Source organism: Haliotis cracherodii, unplaced genomic scaffold (assembly GCF_022045235.1).
Source record: "Haliotis cracherodii isolate W230 unplaced genomic scaffold, xgHalCrac1.p SCAF_6, whole genome shotgun sequence".
Lineage (NCBI taxonomy): Eukaryota > Metazoa > Mollusca > Gastropoda > Lepetellida > Haliotidae > Haliotis > Haliotis cracherodii.
In genome coordinates this window covers 22,877,967-22,893,333 of record NW_027266319.1, presented here as the reverse complement: position 1 = coordinate 22,893,333, position 15,367 = coordinate 22,877,967, and the positions used below count along the sequence as shown (strand labels likewise).

At 42.4% G+C, this 15,367-nt stretch overlaps 2 protein-coding genes across 2 annotated transcripts in view; one reads left to right on the top strand and one right to left on the bottom strand.

Moving 5' to 3' along the window:
* The first annotated feature begins 225 nt into the window (after positions 1–225).
* The window catches only part of LOC139446114 (reelin-like), a 96,594-nt gene continuing 81,452 nt past the window's right edge, over positions 226–15,367 (top strand). Inside the window, exons 1-7 of the mRNA XM_071227393.1 lie at positions 226–544; positions 3,749–3,958; positions 10,625–10,856; positions 11,479–11,549; positions 13,194–13,299; positions 13,869–13,965; positions 15,117–15,168. Coding sequence (XP_071083494.1) covers positions 3,757–3,958; positions 10,625–10,856; positions 11,479–11,549; positions 13,194–13,299; positions 13,869–13,965; positions 15,117–15,168 — 760 coding nt within the window. The 5' untranslated portion in view covers positions 226–544; positions 3,749–3,756. The remainder of the gene's footprint in view (positions 545–3,748; positions 3,959–10,624; positions 10,857–11,478; positions 11,550–13,193; positions 13,300–13,868; positions 13,966–15,116; positions 15,169–15,367) is intronic.
* On the bottom strand, positions 4,785–6,517 carry LOC139445550 (uncharacterized). The gene is made up of 2 exons (XM_071226694.1): positions 6,245–6,517; positions 4,785–5,883 (listed from the first exon to the last, which is right to left on the bottom strand). The coding sequence occupies exons 1-2, from the start codon at positions 6,276–6,278 to the stop codon at positions 5,339–5,341; spliced, it is 579 nt and encodes a 192-aa protein (XP_071082795.1). The 5' UTR covers positions 6,279–6,517; the 3' UTR covers positions 4,785–5,338.

Sequence of the window (15,367 nt, the reverse complement as noted above, 5' to 3'; positions counted from 1 at the left end):
GGAAGTGTAAAAGACATGTTGTCTCCAGCAGAGGTGGTCTGAAGCAACACCTTATCTTAAAGGCTCGGGATACCAGATAACCCTGCTCTCTGTTTGCTGGTGAGAAATTAATGTTTTCCTTAACCAGATAAATTTCAACTTTATCTCTCCGAGGTATTTAATCATAAATTCTTTCTGTAAAGGAAGACAGCAAACCACGTTGGTTTAGCATGATAGAAAGTTCGTATATGTTGCAGTGAGCTTTGAAGGAATTCATATTTGATTCGGATCCATTTTTTTCTTCATTTGTTTTCACTCTCAGATCAGTGATGCTAGGCTTCACATGAACTGAAGATTTTTTTAGATTTTTTTTATAAGTGGATGTGAAGTGCTATTCATATTGTTTGAGGAGACAATCACGTTTTGTGTTTGGACTTTCAGTCTTGGATTTCTGTGTCAAGGATCTGGGTTTGTTTTCTGTTACCAGTAAGTGGTTACTGCCAGGCTGTGTACTGACTTTTCCAGCAAGAGGATAAAGGAATTTTAACAGAGTTGGATGATAAAGGTAAGATCAAAGACTATCTCTACTGTTCAAACATGAAATTATGGAAATTCACAGAAATTTGGACAAACATTTTAAACATGATAGAATTGTCAATTTATTTCAGTAAACATGCCAAAGTTATTTCGATTTGGGGAATAGTATGCTAGTAATGTACCATGGGTATTTTTTACAAAAGTTGAGTTATTCTTTTTTAGTTGATTCATGTGATAGTTTGGTATGAATAAGAGAAGGAATGGTTAACATGTGTCTCAGTTGGTGGTGACCATTTTCAAGGAGAATATTTTAATCATAGAAAGATTTTTTTTCCATTATTGTTTATAAAAAGAAGTAACTGTTACATAAAACAGGCATCAGCCCAGGGTAGCAGAAAGGCCATGACATAAAAAGAATATTTCACAACTTATCAGTACTTTTTAGATTTATTTACAGAAAATGACACTCCTCTCTCACACAATGACTCTAGTCATACACATATACTGCAGATCACATATGCATAAACTATCAAAGCTTATATATTATGTTGCAGTGTCATAGAAAGAATTGGGGCGGTCAGGTTGCCTATAGGTTAAAGCATTCGCTCGTCACACCGAAGACCTGGGTTCAATTCCTGACATGGGTACAACGTGTGAAGCCCATTTCTGGTGTCCCCCGCCGTGATATTGCTCGAATATTGCTAAAGGCGGTGTAAAACCATACTCACTCACTCACTCATAGAAAGAATTTTGCTACATCGCAAAGAACTGAAATGAGAAGTTCTCTAGTGGATTTGTCCTGTACAGTAAATTGCTGTATCGTAATTGTAAACATCAAGCGTAAGTAGCAAACACAGTTTCATATCATCAACATGTTTCCATTTTATCTGAAAGCAGGTCACAGTAGCAGAGGTTTATCTATGCCGGCTCTGAGGCCAATATTTGTCAGTATTCCCAAATTGAATTAAAAAAGTTCCAGTTCATGTTATTCAACTAATGTTATGGCTTTATAGAGGAGGGAACTTGTGTTTCACTCACACCAGGACCAATAAAGAGAAAGGGGCTTTATTGCTGACTTTGTAGCTTATTGCATTCAGTGCTAAATACCGAAAATACCGTTTAAAAAAAGGAGAATTTAATTATATTTTTTTCTCATAAATATGAGGGACAAATTACTATTTTTAGCTAAGTCCCTGATATCAAGATAACTGTCACTAAAGGCCAAACCTTTTTTTATTACTTGGGTCACATATTACCCTGGACATAATTTTGAAAATGAAAAAAATGAAAATGACCCCGTTTTATCAACCAAAACTGGCTTGGGTGAGATCAAGGAATATATACTTTGTAGATATCGCTGCAATGAAATTGCATCACAATGCTTTGCAAACCATTATGATGTCATTGGTTACCATGACATCACAATCAAATGACATCACTAATGGCTCTGCTACTGAAGCTGTAAGCAGTACTTTTTACATTGCTTATTAATTTACTGTCTTCAAACTGAAAAGGTTGGAAGAATGATGTTGGATGAAAAATAAAATCTCACCCTCGTGTCTTTTGATATCAAATATATCAACACTTGATGATATATATGATATCAAAAGACACTCAGATACAACTAACCCATGAATATCCAGGGTAGAATAGGTCTTCACCAACCCATGCTTGCCGTAAGAGGCGACTATACTTGTTGTAAGAGGCGACTGTCATTGTATCCCAATTGCAGAGCGATGCTCATGATGTCAATCACTGGATGGTCTGGTCCAGAATTTATCATTTACAGACTGCCATCATATAGCTGGAATATGGCTGAGTGCGGCATTAAACAACAAACAAACAAGTTATTTGCAGCTAAAGCATGAGTAGGCACTTGACCAGCCACATGTTTTTGTATTTCAATAAGCACAGAACTCTAACCCTGAAGACAACTTCATATATAGCTTTTTGTATAGTTCTTGTAAGGGATGCAAAGAACATGGTAGGAAAAATGTTAAATTATACAAAATCCACATCTCACCCTAAAATACAACAAACCCTAATACAACGTACAATGTAAACTGCACCTTCGTTTCTGAAGCCCATCTTCCTGAGGCAAGGGAGTTGACGGACTATTAATGTCCAGTTTCCACCCTTGCCGAACTAGGCTGGAAGTTCCAGGCTCGATTGTAGCGCCACCAGTGGCTATGACAAGCTATGACAAGTTATGTCCCTTCTATGTCCCTCCTATTGACCAATCAGATTCCACCTATCATATCACTTGCCTTTGCCAAGTCAAGATGATATGATCGATGATCAAGATGTATTTTGTAACAGAACGGGTCTTACCTTGAGAAGAGCATCAAATCATGTGAGCACATGGATTAAAAACATGAAAAGATTGTGAAAATATCTGTCAACGCCCAGTTGTTTAATTCATCAAGCAACTGTTACAACTTCTAAAATACCACTGTCATGTTTTGATTTTAGATCAAGCTATGACCTATGACCTTTATGTTCCCGTTTTGTAGTGTTAATGCATTTTCAGCATCTGTAAATCTACAAGGGTTATGGAGCTAAAGCTTTGTATGAATGATCCCAGCTTTGGTGTCTCTAAAACTTGCTTACAGAACTCCAATATGACTTTAAACATGGCTGCCATTGCAGACATTTTGAAAATACAATTTTTGTCATTTTTACTGGTATAATTGTGAAATTTGATATGTAGCAAGAATGTGTTTATGTTGAATATCAAATGACACGATCATTGGAATATTTTTATTGTGGGTCAAGCTATCACCTTTCACCCTCACATTCTGTATGTTTAAGTGGTGTTGTAGAAGCCGCTGTAACGCTTGCTTCACATATTGAACTTGCATTCCTAACACTAACCCCTCACACCCCTTCATAACTCACATACATCTCTGAACCCTATTTGTTTAAGTTCATGGTAATTTTAGAAATAGTTTTATTTGATCTAAACACTAAATGGAAGTGAAGTGGCAATTTGCATCAATTGTTGATTTAAAAATGAGGATCTTTGGGTTTTGATTTGAGCTGTTTTCCAAAGATGAAGGAGCTGTAGGTAAAGTGGACTCAAGTATTGGGGAAACACTTCAGGAAATTCCACATTCAGCGGCACTCTACATTTAAAGTCCTTACGTCACAAGCTGGACAATATATATAGTAGATATAAGAACGTATTCAATGTGACCTGGAGAAAATGTAACGAAGAGTTATTGTTTTACAGATTCCATCATGGAGTTTTGGCAAATAGCAGCCATATTCATGGCGCTGTATCAATATCAGTCAAGTGGCCTTTTAACGGTGTCACCGTTTTTCTTCCTCTGTAATTACCATGGAAACGTGCAGGAGTTTGGTGTTGAGAGGGGCGAGGTTGCAATCAGTGTGACAGTGGAAGGAAACCCACATTACTATGTACCTGGACAGTTTTATCAAGGTGAGTCCTTTGTTTCTTTCTAGGGACTTTTGTGTCATCTTGTGCTTTTTGGGTGACTTTGTGGTCATTCAATATAAACTACTCAAGAAATGTACAAGAACACCCAATTATTTCATATTACAGGGTTTTTACGGGACACAAATATGTGTCCAGTATGCACAAATGAAGAGAATGGAAGCGAAAAAATATACACTTTGTCCTGAGGGACGCACAATAATATTCATTGTACCTACAGAATATCAAGAGCAGTTATGGGTGTCTGTTATTTCATACATCAAGCATGACTTCTGTCCATTTATTCATCCCAGGCTCTAAAGTAATTACCGTATTCGACGTAATAAGCGCCCAGGGCGCTCTCAAAATTAGAAATAGGGGGCTCTTATTAGAATATAATTTTGGTGAAAGAGTCGAAAGATCGTAAATGATACAACCTGAAATGATACAAAAGAAAAGTCTGAGCGTATTATACACGACAGATATATTTTTCCAGAATTTAATTGCCCGTAATTAAGGGTGCATATAACACACGAGTGCGTATTATACACGAATAAATGTACACGAATTGTGTACATTGATCAGTCGGAAGGGTGCTAATTGGGATTGTTCACTAGCTGTTATCCCGCGATATGCCAAGGAGAGGCACGGGCCACCGAGCCGTTGGTGCCCGTGCCTGTAATAAAACAGAAGATGAGATTGGGTTAAATGGCCGAGGGTGTGCAGGTACTAGTGGGCTACTTAGCTGCTAATTGTATATACCAAAAATGCTACCGTTGCCATGGCCACGCGCGTGGCCGACGGCGATTGCAGCTAGCGCTGCTGGCCTGAGACTGCTACCGCTGTCCGGCCCCCACGGTAGCATATTTAAACGCTACCATTGCTTGGCAACTCCCACGTTGCCAAAAGCAGCTCCACGCTGCTGGCCTAAGTCAGACTGCCGCTGCCCGGCCCCAGGTAGCCGGCCAAAGCAGATCACACTGCCCGGCCCCATTAGCAAAACCATTGTGCGGCTCCCGCCGCGGACCCAACTGTCAGCTACCGCTTGACAAGACGACTTCCGCCGCCGGGCCCATATACGTGGCAACTGTTTGCCCCAACGTATGTTATTCTACGATTCCCCGGCTGAAAAGTCGGGAAAGACAAGGTTCCCACTGAGAAGCAGGTAACCCCGGAAAGGTTCCCGCTGAAAAGCAGGTAGCCTTAAGCACGAGTATTAATTTGGAAGCAAGTTAATTTGTTACTAGCAGTGTAGCCCACAAGAACCCCGCCACAAAGCACCAGAGTGCTACCCCACACCCACGGCCACGCGATACGCGGAGATAGCATTGTTGCCCGGCTTGCTTATGCACTGAAAGGAAACACTAACCTGTGGAGATAATATCCTTACTGGCGCAAAACGAGCGCCAGGGCATGCAATAAATTGTCCGTAAACACACACAGTCCTTTGTCACTGAGGTGGACGCCCTCCCAGGCGTACCATGTCTTGTCAGATGCCAGGATCTGGGGATGTGGCACTGTTGTACCGCCGAGCTCTTTGACTCGGTTGGTCAGTCGGCGGTTGATATTCTTCCGCATCCCCTCGATCTTTCGTGGATCCCTGGCATCGTGCCAGTAGCGCCTGGGCAGCATTGAGGATACGATGATCTTGGTGTCAGGAAGCTGGAGTTGTATCCGAAGGATTGATGCCACCATGTCAAGGTAGAGTTGGCTGCCTTTGACCGAGCACAGGTCGTTGGAGCCCAGGTGAATGATGAGGGCTCTGGGGCTGCGCCGTGTCGCCTTGACCTGTGCATCCAGAATGGTGTCCAGCTCCTTCCACCTCATCCCCCCTCGTGCCAGCCATAGCATCCTCGGTTGGTTCGGGCTGGTGCCCTTCAGGAGCAAGTACTGCCGTGCCCTGGCCATGTAGCTGGATCCCACCATCCAAACTGTAAACAATAAGAAGTGTAGTAAGTACCATGAAAGACTATTTGATTTAATTGTGCAACATTGAATTTGTTGGTAGGCGTATGTAAGCATTGTAGCAATCTGATTTCCACCTGCCGTATTGTTGTATGAGGTGTTCAGGCACCCCGTTCATGGCTGCTGATGTGGCTGCCCCAATGCGGAAGGAGTGCGAAGAATAGCAGGCCGTGTTTATGTTGCTGTGTGCTAAGGCCTTTTTTAGGAGTGCCTGGAATTGGTACCTTGTAACGGGGGAATGGTCAAAGTGGACGAATGCATGTTGTGGGCCGGAGGGGCGCGCCTCCAGGTAGTGCTTGATGGCGACTACCGGACATAGCGGATTACCTGGTATAGGTGACATTGTAACTGTTGTCCCCATCCTGTACTGATCAGACTTTGAGTGTGGTAAATGGATTGAAAGCTGCTGGGGGTTGCCCGAGAAGCTTAAATTCTGGATGGCGCAACCTGTTTTTGAGGGTCCAGTTTGGACGAGTTCGCTAACCCTAAAGAAACCGAAGAAGGCTGTGCAGTAGACTGCCTTGAACAGCCTGGCTTCATATGCTGATGAGCATACGTGAGGCAGATTGTTGGTTACTACCTGCAGCAGATCTGCAGTGATCGGTTTATTGAAAAATATCGCCGTGGGCGCTTATTAGAGCGGGGCGCTTATTACGTTGAATACGGTATGTAGTACTTTTCATTACTTTACAGGACCCTCATATTGCCTGCAAGGACCCTTAAAATTAAGTGTTGGGGGTCCTCTGGACCCCGAATTTTGTAAGTCAAGGTAAAACCCTTATATTACTATAGTTAATCTGTCATGCCATGTGAGATTTACCGTAGTAATATGAAAGAGTTAGGTGTTCTTTAACTTCTTTTGGGAAGTATATTTACTTTGTCAGTACGTATTAAGATTTCTTGGTTTGTTGGTTTCAATGAAGTGATTTTGGCTTTAAGTTGTTGTGCAGGATGTAACTGATGTACTTTTTACTGCTGTAGAAACACATTTTTTGCGGAAAGCAATATGCTTTATGTATAGGATAAAACACGTTCGAGGGTTGTTATGATATTTAAAACCCACATCCCGAGGGATTTTCCGAGGGAAAGGGTTTTAAATATCATAACAACCCAAGGGGAAGTGTTTTATCTTACTTATAAGCCGAAAAAAGAAACTTTAAACAACATTTATCAACTTTTTTATGTTTCGAACATACTTTTCATGAACATTAGGAAACGGGCGTAAATTATATGTTGCTGGCGTACAGATCTTGAAAAGGACATTCTAAAAAGCAGTAGACTTATCAACGCCTCTCTAACCTAGGGGTACACTCACTGGGCTACAGATACCTAAGTTGCGTGTTTGATCCTCGGGAATATAAAGAAAACATTTGTCATTTGATTTTACATTTCATTACATGTTATAATCTGAACAGAAGTTATATTAATAAAATACCCAGGACATTATATAAAATCCCTGGCATATCATAACACATTATATAGCAAATATGGCTTGAATATCCTATAAAATCTCAGGGACATTACAACGTCCCTGTTTATGAGATTTAACCCGACTGGAGAACAATAGGATGACGTCACAGGAGGTTTATAAGCAGAAATATTGGAAGAATATTCAATTTGGAGCTCACCTCTTTTTCTGTTTTTTAAACTTGCAACAAAGAAAGCAACCATTGTACAATAAACAATAATGATGCTGTGAGAAATTTGGAAAATGCTCAAATTGTGTGACAGCTTTGAACTCTTTAAGTTCAGTTGCATTCACAACCAAAAGCAATATTTTTAGAATTATTGTTTTCTTAATTTTCCAATCTGGTCCTCTGAAGGTGAGCATGGAGATTAAACATACAAACTAATAAAGATGAGAATTCTACCATGAATCTATAAAAAGGGTCCATCAGATGTTTCAAATCACAATAACCCACCTCTGATTGTAACAGCTGATTTGACATCTGCATCACACAAAGCTCAACAAACAAACAAACAAACAAACAAACAAACAAACAAACAAACAAACACTCCTTCAGTGCCTGTTATATATGCAAGTGAAGTATACTGATGTGAAAAAACAATGTTTAATCAAATACAGCACCATACTTTGTTTAAAGGCTGTTATCATTGTTTCCTTAATTCAGATCGACAACCCACTTAAAATACAGGACAGAGAGTTGTTGCCGCTTCAGTCAATATCATGGCCTCACATTTAGTTTTGTCATGGTAGAATAGAGATACCATACTGTGTTGTCAATGTAGAGCTAGGTTACCAGTAGATTTAACGGCAGTAAATTTAACATTGGAAAACTCATGCTGCGTGTTCAGTTCCAAATTCAGTTTTGCACAGTTAAATCTGCAGGTAATCTAGCTCTTTGTTGAAAACACAGCATGTTAATTTCCAGATTTAAACCTGGCATACTATTATCAAGATCTCTAGCTACAAAGTCATTGGGATACGATTGCGTGGATCGATGCTCATTATATCAATCACTGGATTGTCTGGTCCTTTTTATCTAGTGACCTGAAGATAGCAGTGGGTTCTTTTAGTTAAAAATATTTAAAAAAAGTCAGCAGTGGAATCATTATTCAAAGAGTGTATATTAAACAACTACAGTAATGTGGTCAAATACACTCCAACTCAATGTTAGAAAGGACAGCAGGTTTATCTTACAAGTGTACCATGGACCAAAAGCTGTTTAGTTATTTAGAACTTTTGAATACCAGTAACAAGCCAGCACTGAATTCGTTATTCATTTATGTCCAGCAATTCTGTCAAATACAAGAGAGTCTATCTTTCAACAATTGTTAAGTTACTCAGTGCTTTTGAATAATGAAAAACTAGCCACTACGGGGTTCATTATTCAGTTTGGGCTGTGGCGTCCTGGTGCTTTAACTATAACAGTTCAGGGCCAAACTATGCATTATTACACTACACATGAGGGTAGAGAAAACTTTGTTTCTTAAGTTCTGAAAGGTAAGGAAAAAAATCTATCTATGGTTGTCTAGAATTTCCATGGGGATTCTGGGTTAGAATAGGTCCCCACCAACCTGTGCTGGTCTCCCCATGGGGATTCTGGGTTAGAATAGGTCCCCACCAATTTTGGCTTGTTTCCCCATGGGGATTCTGGGTTAGAATCAGTCCCCATCAACCTATGATGGTAGTACCATGGGGATTCCTGGTTAGAATCTGCCTCCACCAACCTATGCTAGTTGTACCATGGGGATTCCAGGTTAGAATCGGTCCCCATCAACCTGTGCTGGTTGTACCATGGGGATTCCGGTTACAATCGGTCTCCACCAACCTGTGCTGGTAGTACCATGGGGATTCCAGGTTAGAATCGGTCTCCATCAACCTGTGCTGGTTGAACCATGGTGATTCCAGGTTAGAATCGGTCTCCACCAACCTGTGCTGGGTGTACCATGGGGATTCCAGGTTAGAATAGGTCCCCATCAACCTATGCTGGGTGTACCATGGGGGTTCCAGGTTAGAATAGTCCCCATCAACCTATGCTGGTTGTAATGACATGGGGATTCCAGGTTAGAATAGGTCCCCATCAACCTATGCTGGGTGTACCATGGGGATTCCAGGTTAGAATAGGTCCCCATCAACCTGTGCTGGTAGTACCATGGGGATTCCAGGTTGGAATCGGTCCCCATCAACCTGTGCTGGTAGTATCATGGGGATTCCTTGTTAGAATCGGTCCCCACCAACCTGTGCTGGTTGCAATGACATGGGGATTCCAGGTTAGAATAGGTCTCAATCAACCTGTGCTGGTTGTAATGACATGGGGATTCCAGGTTAGAATCGGTCCCCACCAACCTGTGCTGGTAGTACCATGGGGATTCCAGGTTAGAATAGTCCCCATCAACCTATGCTGGTTGTAATGACATGAGGATTCCAGGTTAGAATAGGTCTCCATCAACCTATGCTGGGCTTACCATGGTGATTCCAGGTTAGAATAGGTCTCCATCAACCTATGCTGGGTGTACCATGGGGATTCCAGGTTAGAATAGGTCCCCATCAACCTATGCTGGTAGTACCATGGGGATTCCAGGTTAGAATCGGTCCCCATCAACCTGTGCTGGTAGTACCATGGGGATTCCTTGTTAGAATCGGTCCCCACCAGCCTGTGCTGGTTGCAATGACATGGGGCTTCCAGGTTAGAATAGGTCCCCATCAACCTATGCTGGGTGTACCATTGGGAGTCCAGGTTAGAATAGGCCTCCACCAACCTGTGCTTGTTGTAATGACATGGGGATTCCAGGTTAGAATAGGCCTCCACCAACCTATGCTGGTAGTACCATGGGGATTCCAGGTTAGAATAGGTCCCCACCAACCTGTGCTGGTAGTACCATGGGGATTCCAGGTTAGAATAGGTCCCCACCAACCTGTGCTGGTAGTACCATGGGGATTCCAGGTTAGAATCAGTCCCCACCAATTTTTGCTTGTTTCCCCATGGGGATTCTGGGTTAGAATAGGTCCCCACCAATTTTGGCTTGTTTCCTCATGGGGATTCCAAGTAAGAATAGGTCCCAACCAACCTGTGCTGGTTGTAACGACATGGAGATTCCAGGTTAGAATCGGTCTCCATCAACCTGTGCTGGTTGTAATGGTTGACTGGGCATTCCAGTCTGTTTTTCATAGAAAGCCGAATTCGAATTTCCAAAAATTTATTTTTCAATTTCCTAATGATTGAAATGCTATTGTGTCTCTAGTGACCGTGTCGTCCAGCATGAACTTTGATGGCTTCCTGTTGACTGGACTCTACACACTGACCACGGACATCCAATCCAGGATGATGGGTGGGCGGAGCTTCTTTGGCTCACAGCCAATGGGAACAAACCTGATGTGCTCCATCGTCCACTCCCATGTCAGCCGTCAGCCGGTCCACGAGTTGGCCTTCATGTGGATGGCGCCATCGGAGGGCACTGGCTGCGTCAGCTTCTTGTGAGTACCGGTTCTTCAGCTGTCACATATATCATGGGGGTTTGCATTTGGGGGTATGATAGTTTCCTAGTATGCCGTGCTTAACTCCCATTCAGATTCAAGAGTAGGCTAGATTTACAGAACCCAATGCTTATATCCCAGGGGGATCCAGGAAGAAGAGTAGGTGACTAGTACCCCATGCTTGTCTCCCATTGGAATCCAGGAGAGATTAGGCTGCCAGTATCTCAAGCATAAGCTTGTCTCCCATTGGAATCCAGGATAGAAATAGGTCCCCAGTATCTTATGCATAGGTTTGTCTCCCATTGGAATCCAGGACAGAACAGGTCCCCAGTACCTTATGTTTAAGCTTATCTCCCATTGGAATCCAGGACAGAACAGGTCCTCAGTATCTCATGCATAAGCTTCTCTCCCATTGGAATCCAGGACAGAATAGGTCCCCAGTACCTTATGTTTAAGTTTGTCTCCGTTCGAATCCAGGACAGAATAGGTCCCCAGTACCTTATGTTTAAGTTTGTCTCTGTATCTCTTGCTTAAGCTTGTCTCCAATTTGGATCGCATGCTCTCCAATACCGCATGCTTATTCAGGTTTTATTGAGAGCGGTTTGATTTTTCTCTCCCCCAGAGCGACGGCGACCCTGGGGCACCAGCTTCTTTTCAAGGACACCACCGTGTTCCAGATGTGTGAGGAGGGAGGTGAGGGCTGGCGAGGAGAGAAACTTGGACGAACATTGTCCTCGGGTTTTGTTAAATAATTAAATAAGACAAATTGTTAAAATACCGCTTCTAATTGATTAGGGCATGAGTGGTCAAGTGGTTTGAGATGCATATGAAGCTTTTTCAGAGTTGCTTCCATTAGTTGTGCCAGGATCCGCAGATTGTGAGTTCAACGTCAAATTATGATCCTTGCTTTTTAACTCAATACACATACTTGCTTTTGTACAATCTGCATCGCTTCAGTCTCTTTTCTGACAACTTATTTGCCACCACCTCTCCACTTTGAATGGAGCTTATTACACAAAAATCTCATATGTGCCTTCATTTGTACTCACTTATTTGTGGGGGGAGGGGGGGCCGGGTATCCTAGTGATTTAAGCGTTCGCTCATCATGCCAAAGACCCGGGTTTGAAGACCATTGGTACAATGTGTGAAGCCCATTTGTGGTGTCCCCCGCCGTGATATTGCTGGAATACTGATATAAGCGACGTAAAAACCTCACTCCCACACTCACTTATTTGTGGTGTAGATTTCATAGTGCTCAGAAATGACAGGGTCTATTTACAACAACAAGAGCTTGGCCTTTATTATTTCCTGTTGGAAATGTCTGTTTATGTACAATTTGGAGATACAGAAATCAGATTTGCTGCTCCTAATGCTTTTTCATGCAAAGTATTTACCTTTAACCTGATTGTCTGATGAGAAAGTTAACCTTACACAATCTCCTTTGGATGTGTCGCCGGATCTTCCCAGAGAGAGATATCAGGGTAAATTCTAATTTATATGAGATTCAGCATTCCTAGCATTAAAGGTGGGTTTTCTTGACAAACAGTGTGCTGACTAGTGAGGTTTCACTTTAGTGTTGTAGTATTATGATGAATACTTCAACCTTGCCACAATGTAGACGTCCTTGTTGATGTCCACCATGTACAAGGCTCACAAGTTGTTTGGAAAGTATCTTATGTATAAGTCAGTGAACATATTGTGAATGATTCCGACATACATTGTCAGAAATATTAAATGTGTATTGTGCATCAAAAGCACTGGTAAGTTAATTGGTTTATGGTACTGTCGATTAGGGCTGGGACGAGTCCAAATTTACTACCCGGGTACCCACCCCCCTATTACCCGACCCCGGGTACCCACTGTAGGTCTCAAGAGATACAAAATGTCATATTGTAAATGTTTTTTGCCATAGCACTTGCAAAATGTATTTAGATACATGTATTAAACAATCTGGTCATGCATACTCTGAAGTTGACTTAAGTTATATCTTTATTCAACCATATGAAAAGTCAGAAGGAATGGGTGCATACCGGCCGTGGTTAGAAAGAAATGAGAACATTAGTGACATGTAGTGTAACCATAGAGTTCTAGATAATTTTTGTCATTAAACTATATATCACATGACTAACCACAGGTCCTACTCAGTACCCACCCGACCCAGGTACCCGAGTTACCCGTCCCAGCCCTACTGTCCATGATAATAGTGAAGAGAGCGACATCAACGTGATTTAGTGATATTTTAACTTGTCTTTGATGCATTACCATTAGTCCATGGATAGATGAATACTTCGACCAATCATTACACACCTAATGTCTGTTGTAATCATGACCTTGCAGCTGCCACCACCTCGCCACTCCGACCAGAACTTGCTCAGATCCACTCCGACTCAGTGATCCTCCGAGACGACTTTGACTCCCAGCCGGGCTTCAGGAGTGACCTCTGGTGAGGAGAACTGATAATCAATGAAATGTTACTGAAAAATTATGTTCAATTTTAAATTCTACTGGGACAGAGCCAAATTAAGACACCCTCAAATCAGCATCTAAAACAATCTTACTCAAATGCATTTCATTTTTTATTAAGAAGTGCATAGGTCGTGGAAGATGTTACAAATACAACTTTGTCTACCAATGTAGCAGGGCGTAGAGTCATCCCACTGATGACATCCTTACCTTGTCAGCTTGCTGACAGGTTAACCTCTTTGGTCATGTGGACAAGGCGTGCGACCTCTGATCAGAAGGTCCCATCATGGGACTCGGAAATTTTATGGCCGTTACACCAACTCAAATTTAATGATGGATATCAGTCTTGCAGATAATGAATAAATATTTAGAGACAATGTCCCAGTTTCTCACAACAAACCAGTGAATTACAACAAACCAGTGTTCCTCTGTAAAACCATCCTGTGAGTATCATGTATCATGAAGAAAAGAAATATGTGTTTTTTGTTTGAGGATATTTGTGCTGTTTCCATTTCTTGAGCTGACATTGTGTGAGGGTCTGTGTTCCAGGCAGGCTACGGAGGGAGGCACGGTGGGTGATGGGTGTGGTGCTGTCATGTTTGACAAGGCTGCCGTGTTCTGCAAGAGAGAAGGCATCAGACAGATGGTAGGCATGTTGTCTCTAACACTATTGTACAGAACCTAGGAGGGAGAGGGGGATGGGGAGGGGAGCAGGTAGGCATGGTGTCTCTAACACTATTGTACAGAACCTAGGAGGGGACGGGGAGGGGAGGGGAGGGGGAGCAGGTAGGCATGGTGTCTCTAACACTATTGTACAGAACCTAGGAGGGGGAGGGGGAGCAGGTAGGCATGGCGTCTCTAACACTATTGTACAGAACCTAGGAGGGGAGGGGGATGGGAGGGGGAGCAGGTAGGCATGGTGTCTCTAACACTATTGTACAGAACCTAGGAGGGGGATGGAGAGGGGGGGGGAGCAGGTAGGCATGGTGTCTCTAACACTATTGTACAGAACCTAGGAGGGGGATGGGGAGGGGGAGCAGGTAGGCATGGTGTCTCTAACACTATTGTACAGAACCTAGGAGGGGGATGAGGAAGGGAGGGGGAGCAGGGTATTACAATGGTGAAAGTGATGCAAGTCTTGCTAAGGTTTGTTTGTTCTTTCATGCTGCACACAGCAAAATTCGAGCTTTTATGACAGCGGTCTTTTGATAATCGTATCTGGAGCAGACAATCCAATGATTGACATCATGAGCACTGATATACGCAATTGGGATAAGATGACTTGCTTCAACTAAGTCAGCAAACCTGACCACCAGATCCTGTGAGTCGATGCTGACAAGCGTGGGTTGCTGAAGACCAGTTCTTACCTGGATCTTTTCAGGGTCTTGCTGAAGACCAAATCTAACCCAGATATTTACAGGGTCTTGCTGAAGACCAACATTTGATCCCCCATATGAGGTCAATGTGTGAAACAATCTTGGTATCCTATGCTCTGACTTTGCTGGAATTCTGCTAAAAGCATAAAAATGTACTCATTGAGACTTACTTATTGGAAGGGCAGTCAAGGATATCCAGATAGTGAAGGTGTACAGGGGTACAGTGGGTCCTATTCTTCATGTCCCTGGCAATCATATAGCATGATTATTCCTAAACAATAATCCCATCAAACAGTTGGTTACGGAGTCATTTTGATCAATATTGCTATCAATGTATTCTTGTATATGGATTATACTTTTTAACATGCGATATTGTGATAGAGACCCTGCTAATAATATCTGTGTATGTTTCCCATTCCAGACTACAGTGCCCCTCAACATGACTACAGCTCGAGTTGTCCAGTTTGCGTTGTGTAAGTGGGTGATGGAACCGGAGCTCAAAAGAATGAGGGGACACAGTTGTCCTTGTGGTCTATAAGGGGACACAGTTGTCCTTGTGGCTTGCACGGGGACACAGTTAGTCTTGGTGTCTATAAGGGGACACAGTTGGCCTTGTGGTTTGCACGGGGACACAGTTAGTCTTGGTGTCTATAAGGGGACACAGTTGGCCTT

Bases quoted from the DNA above. Each gene is read 5' to 3' on its own strand.
- LOC139445550 (XM_071226694.1), bottom strand. From the start codon at position 6,278: ATGGGGACAACAGTTACAATGTCACCTATACCAG. The intron at 5,884-6,244 runs GTAATCCGCTAT...TATTGTTTACAG, and splicing joins TACAATGTCACCTATACCAG to TTTGGATGGTGGGATCCAGC.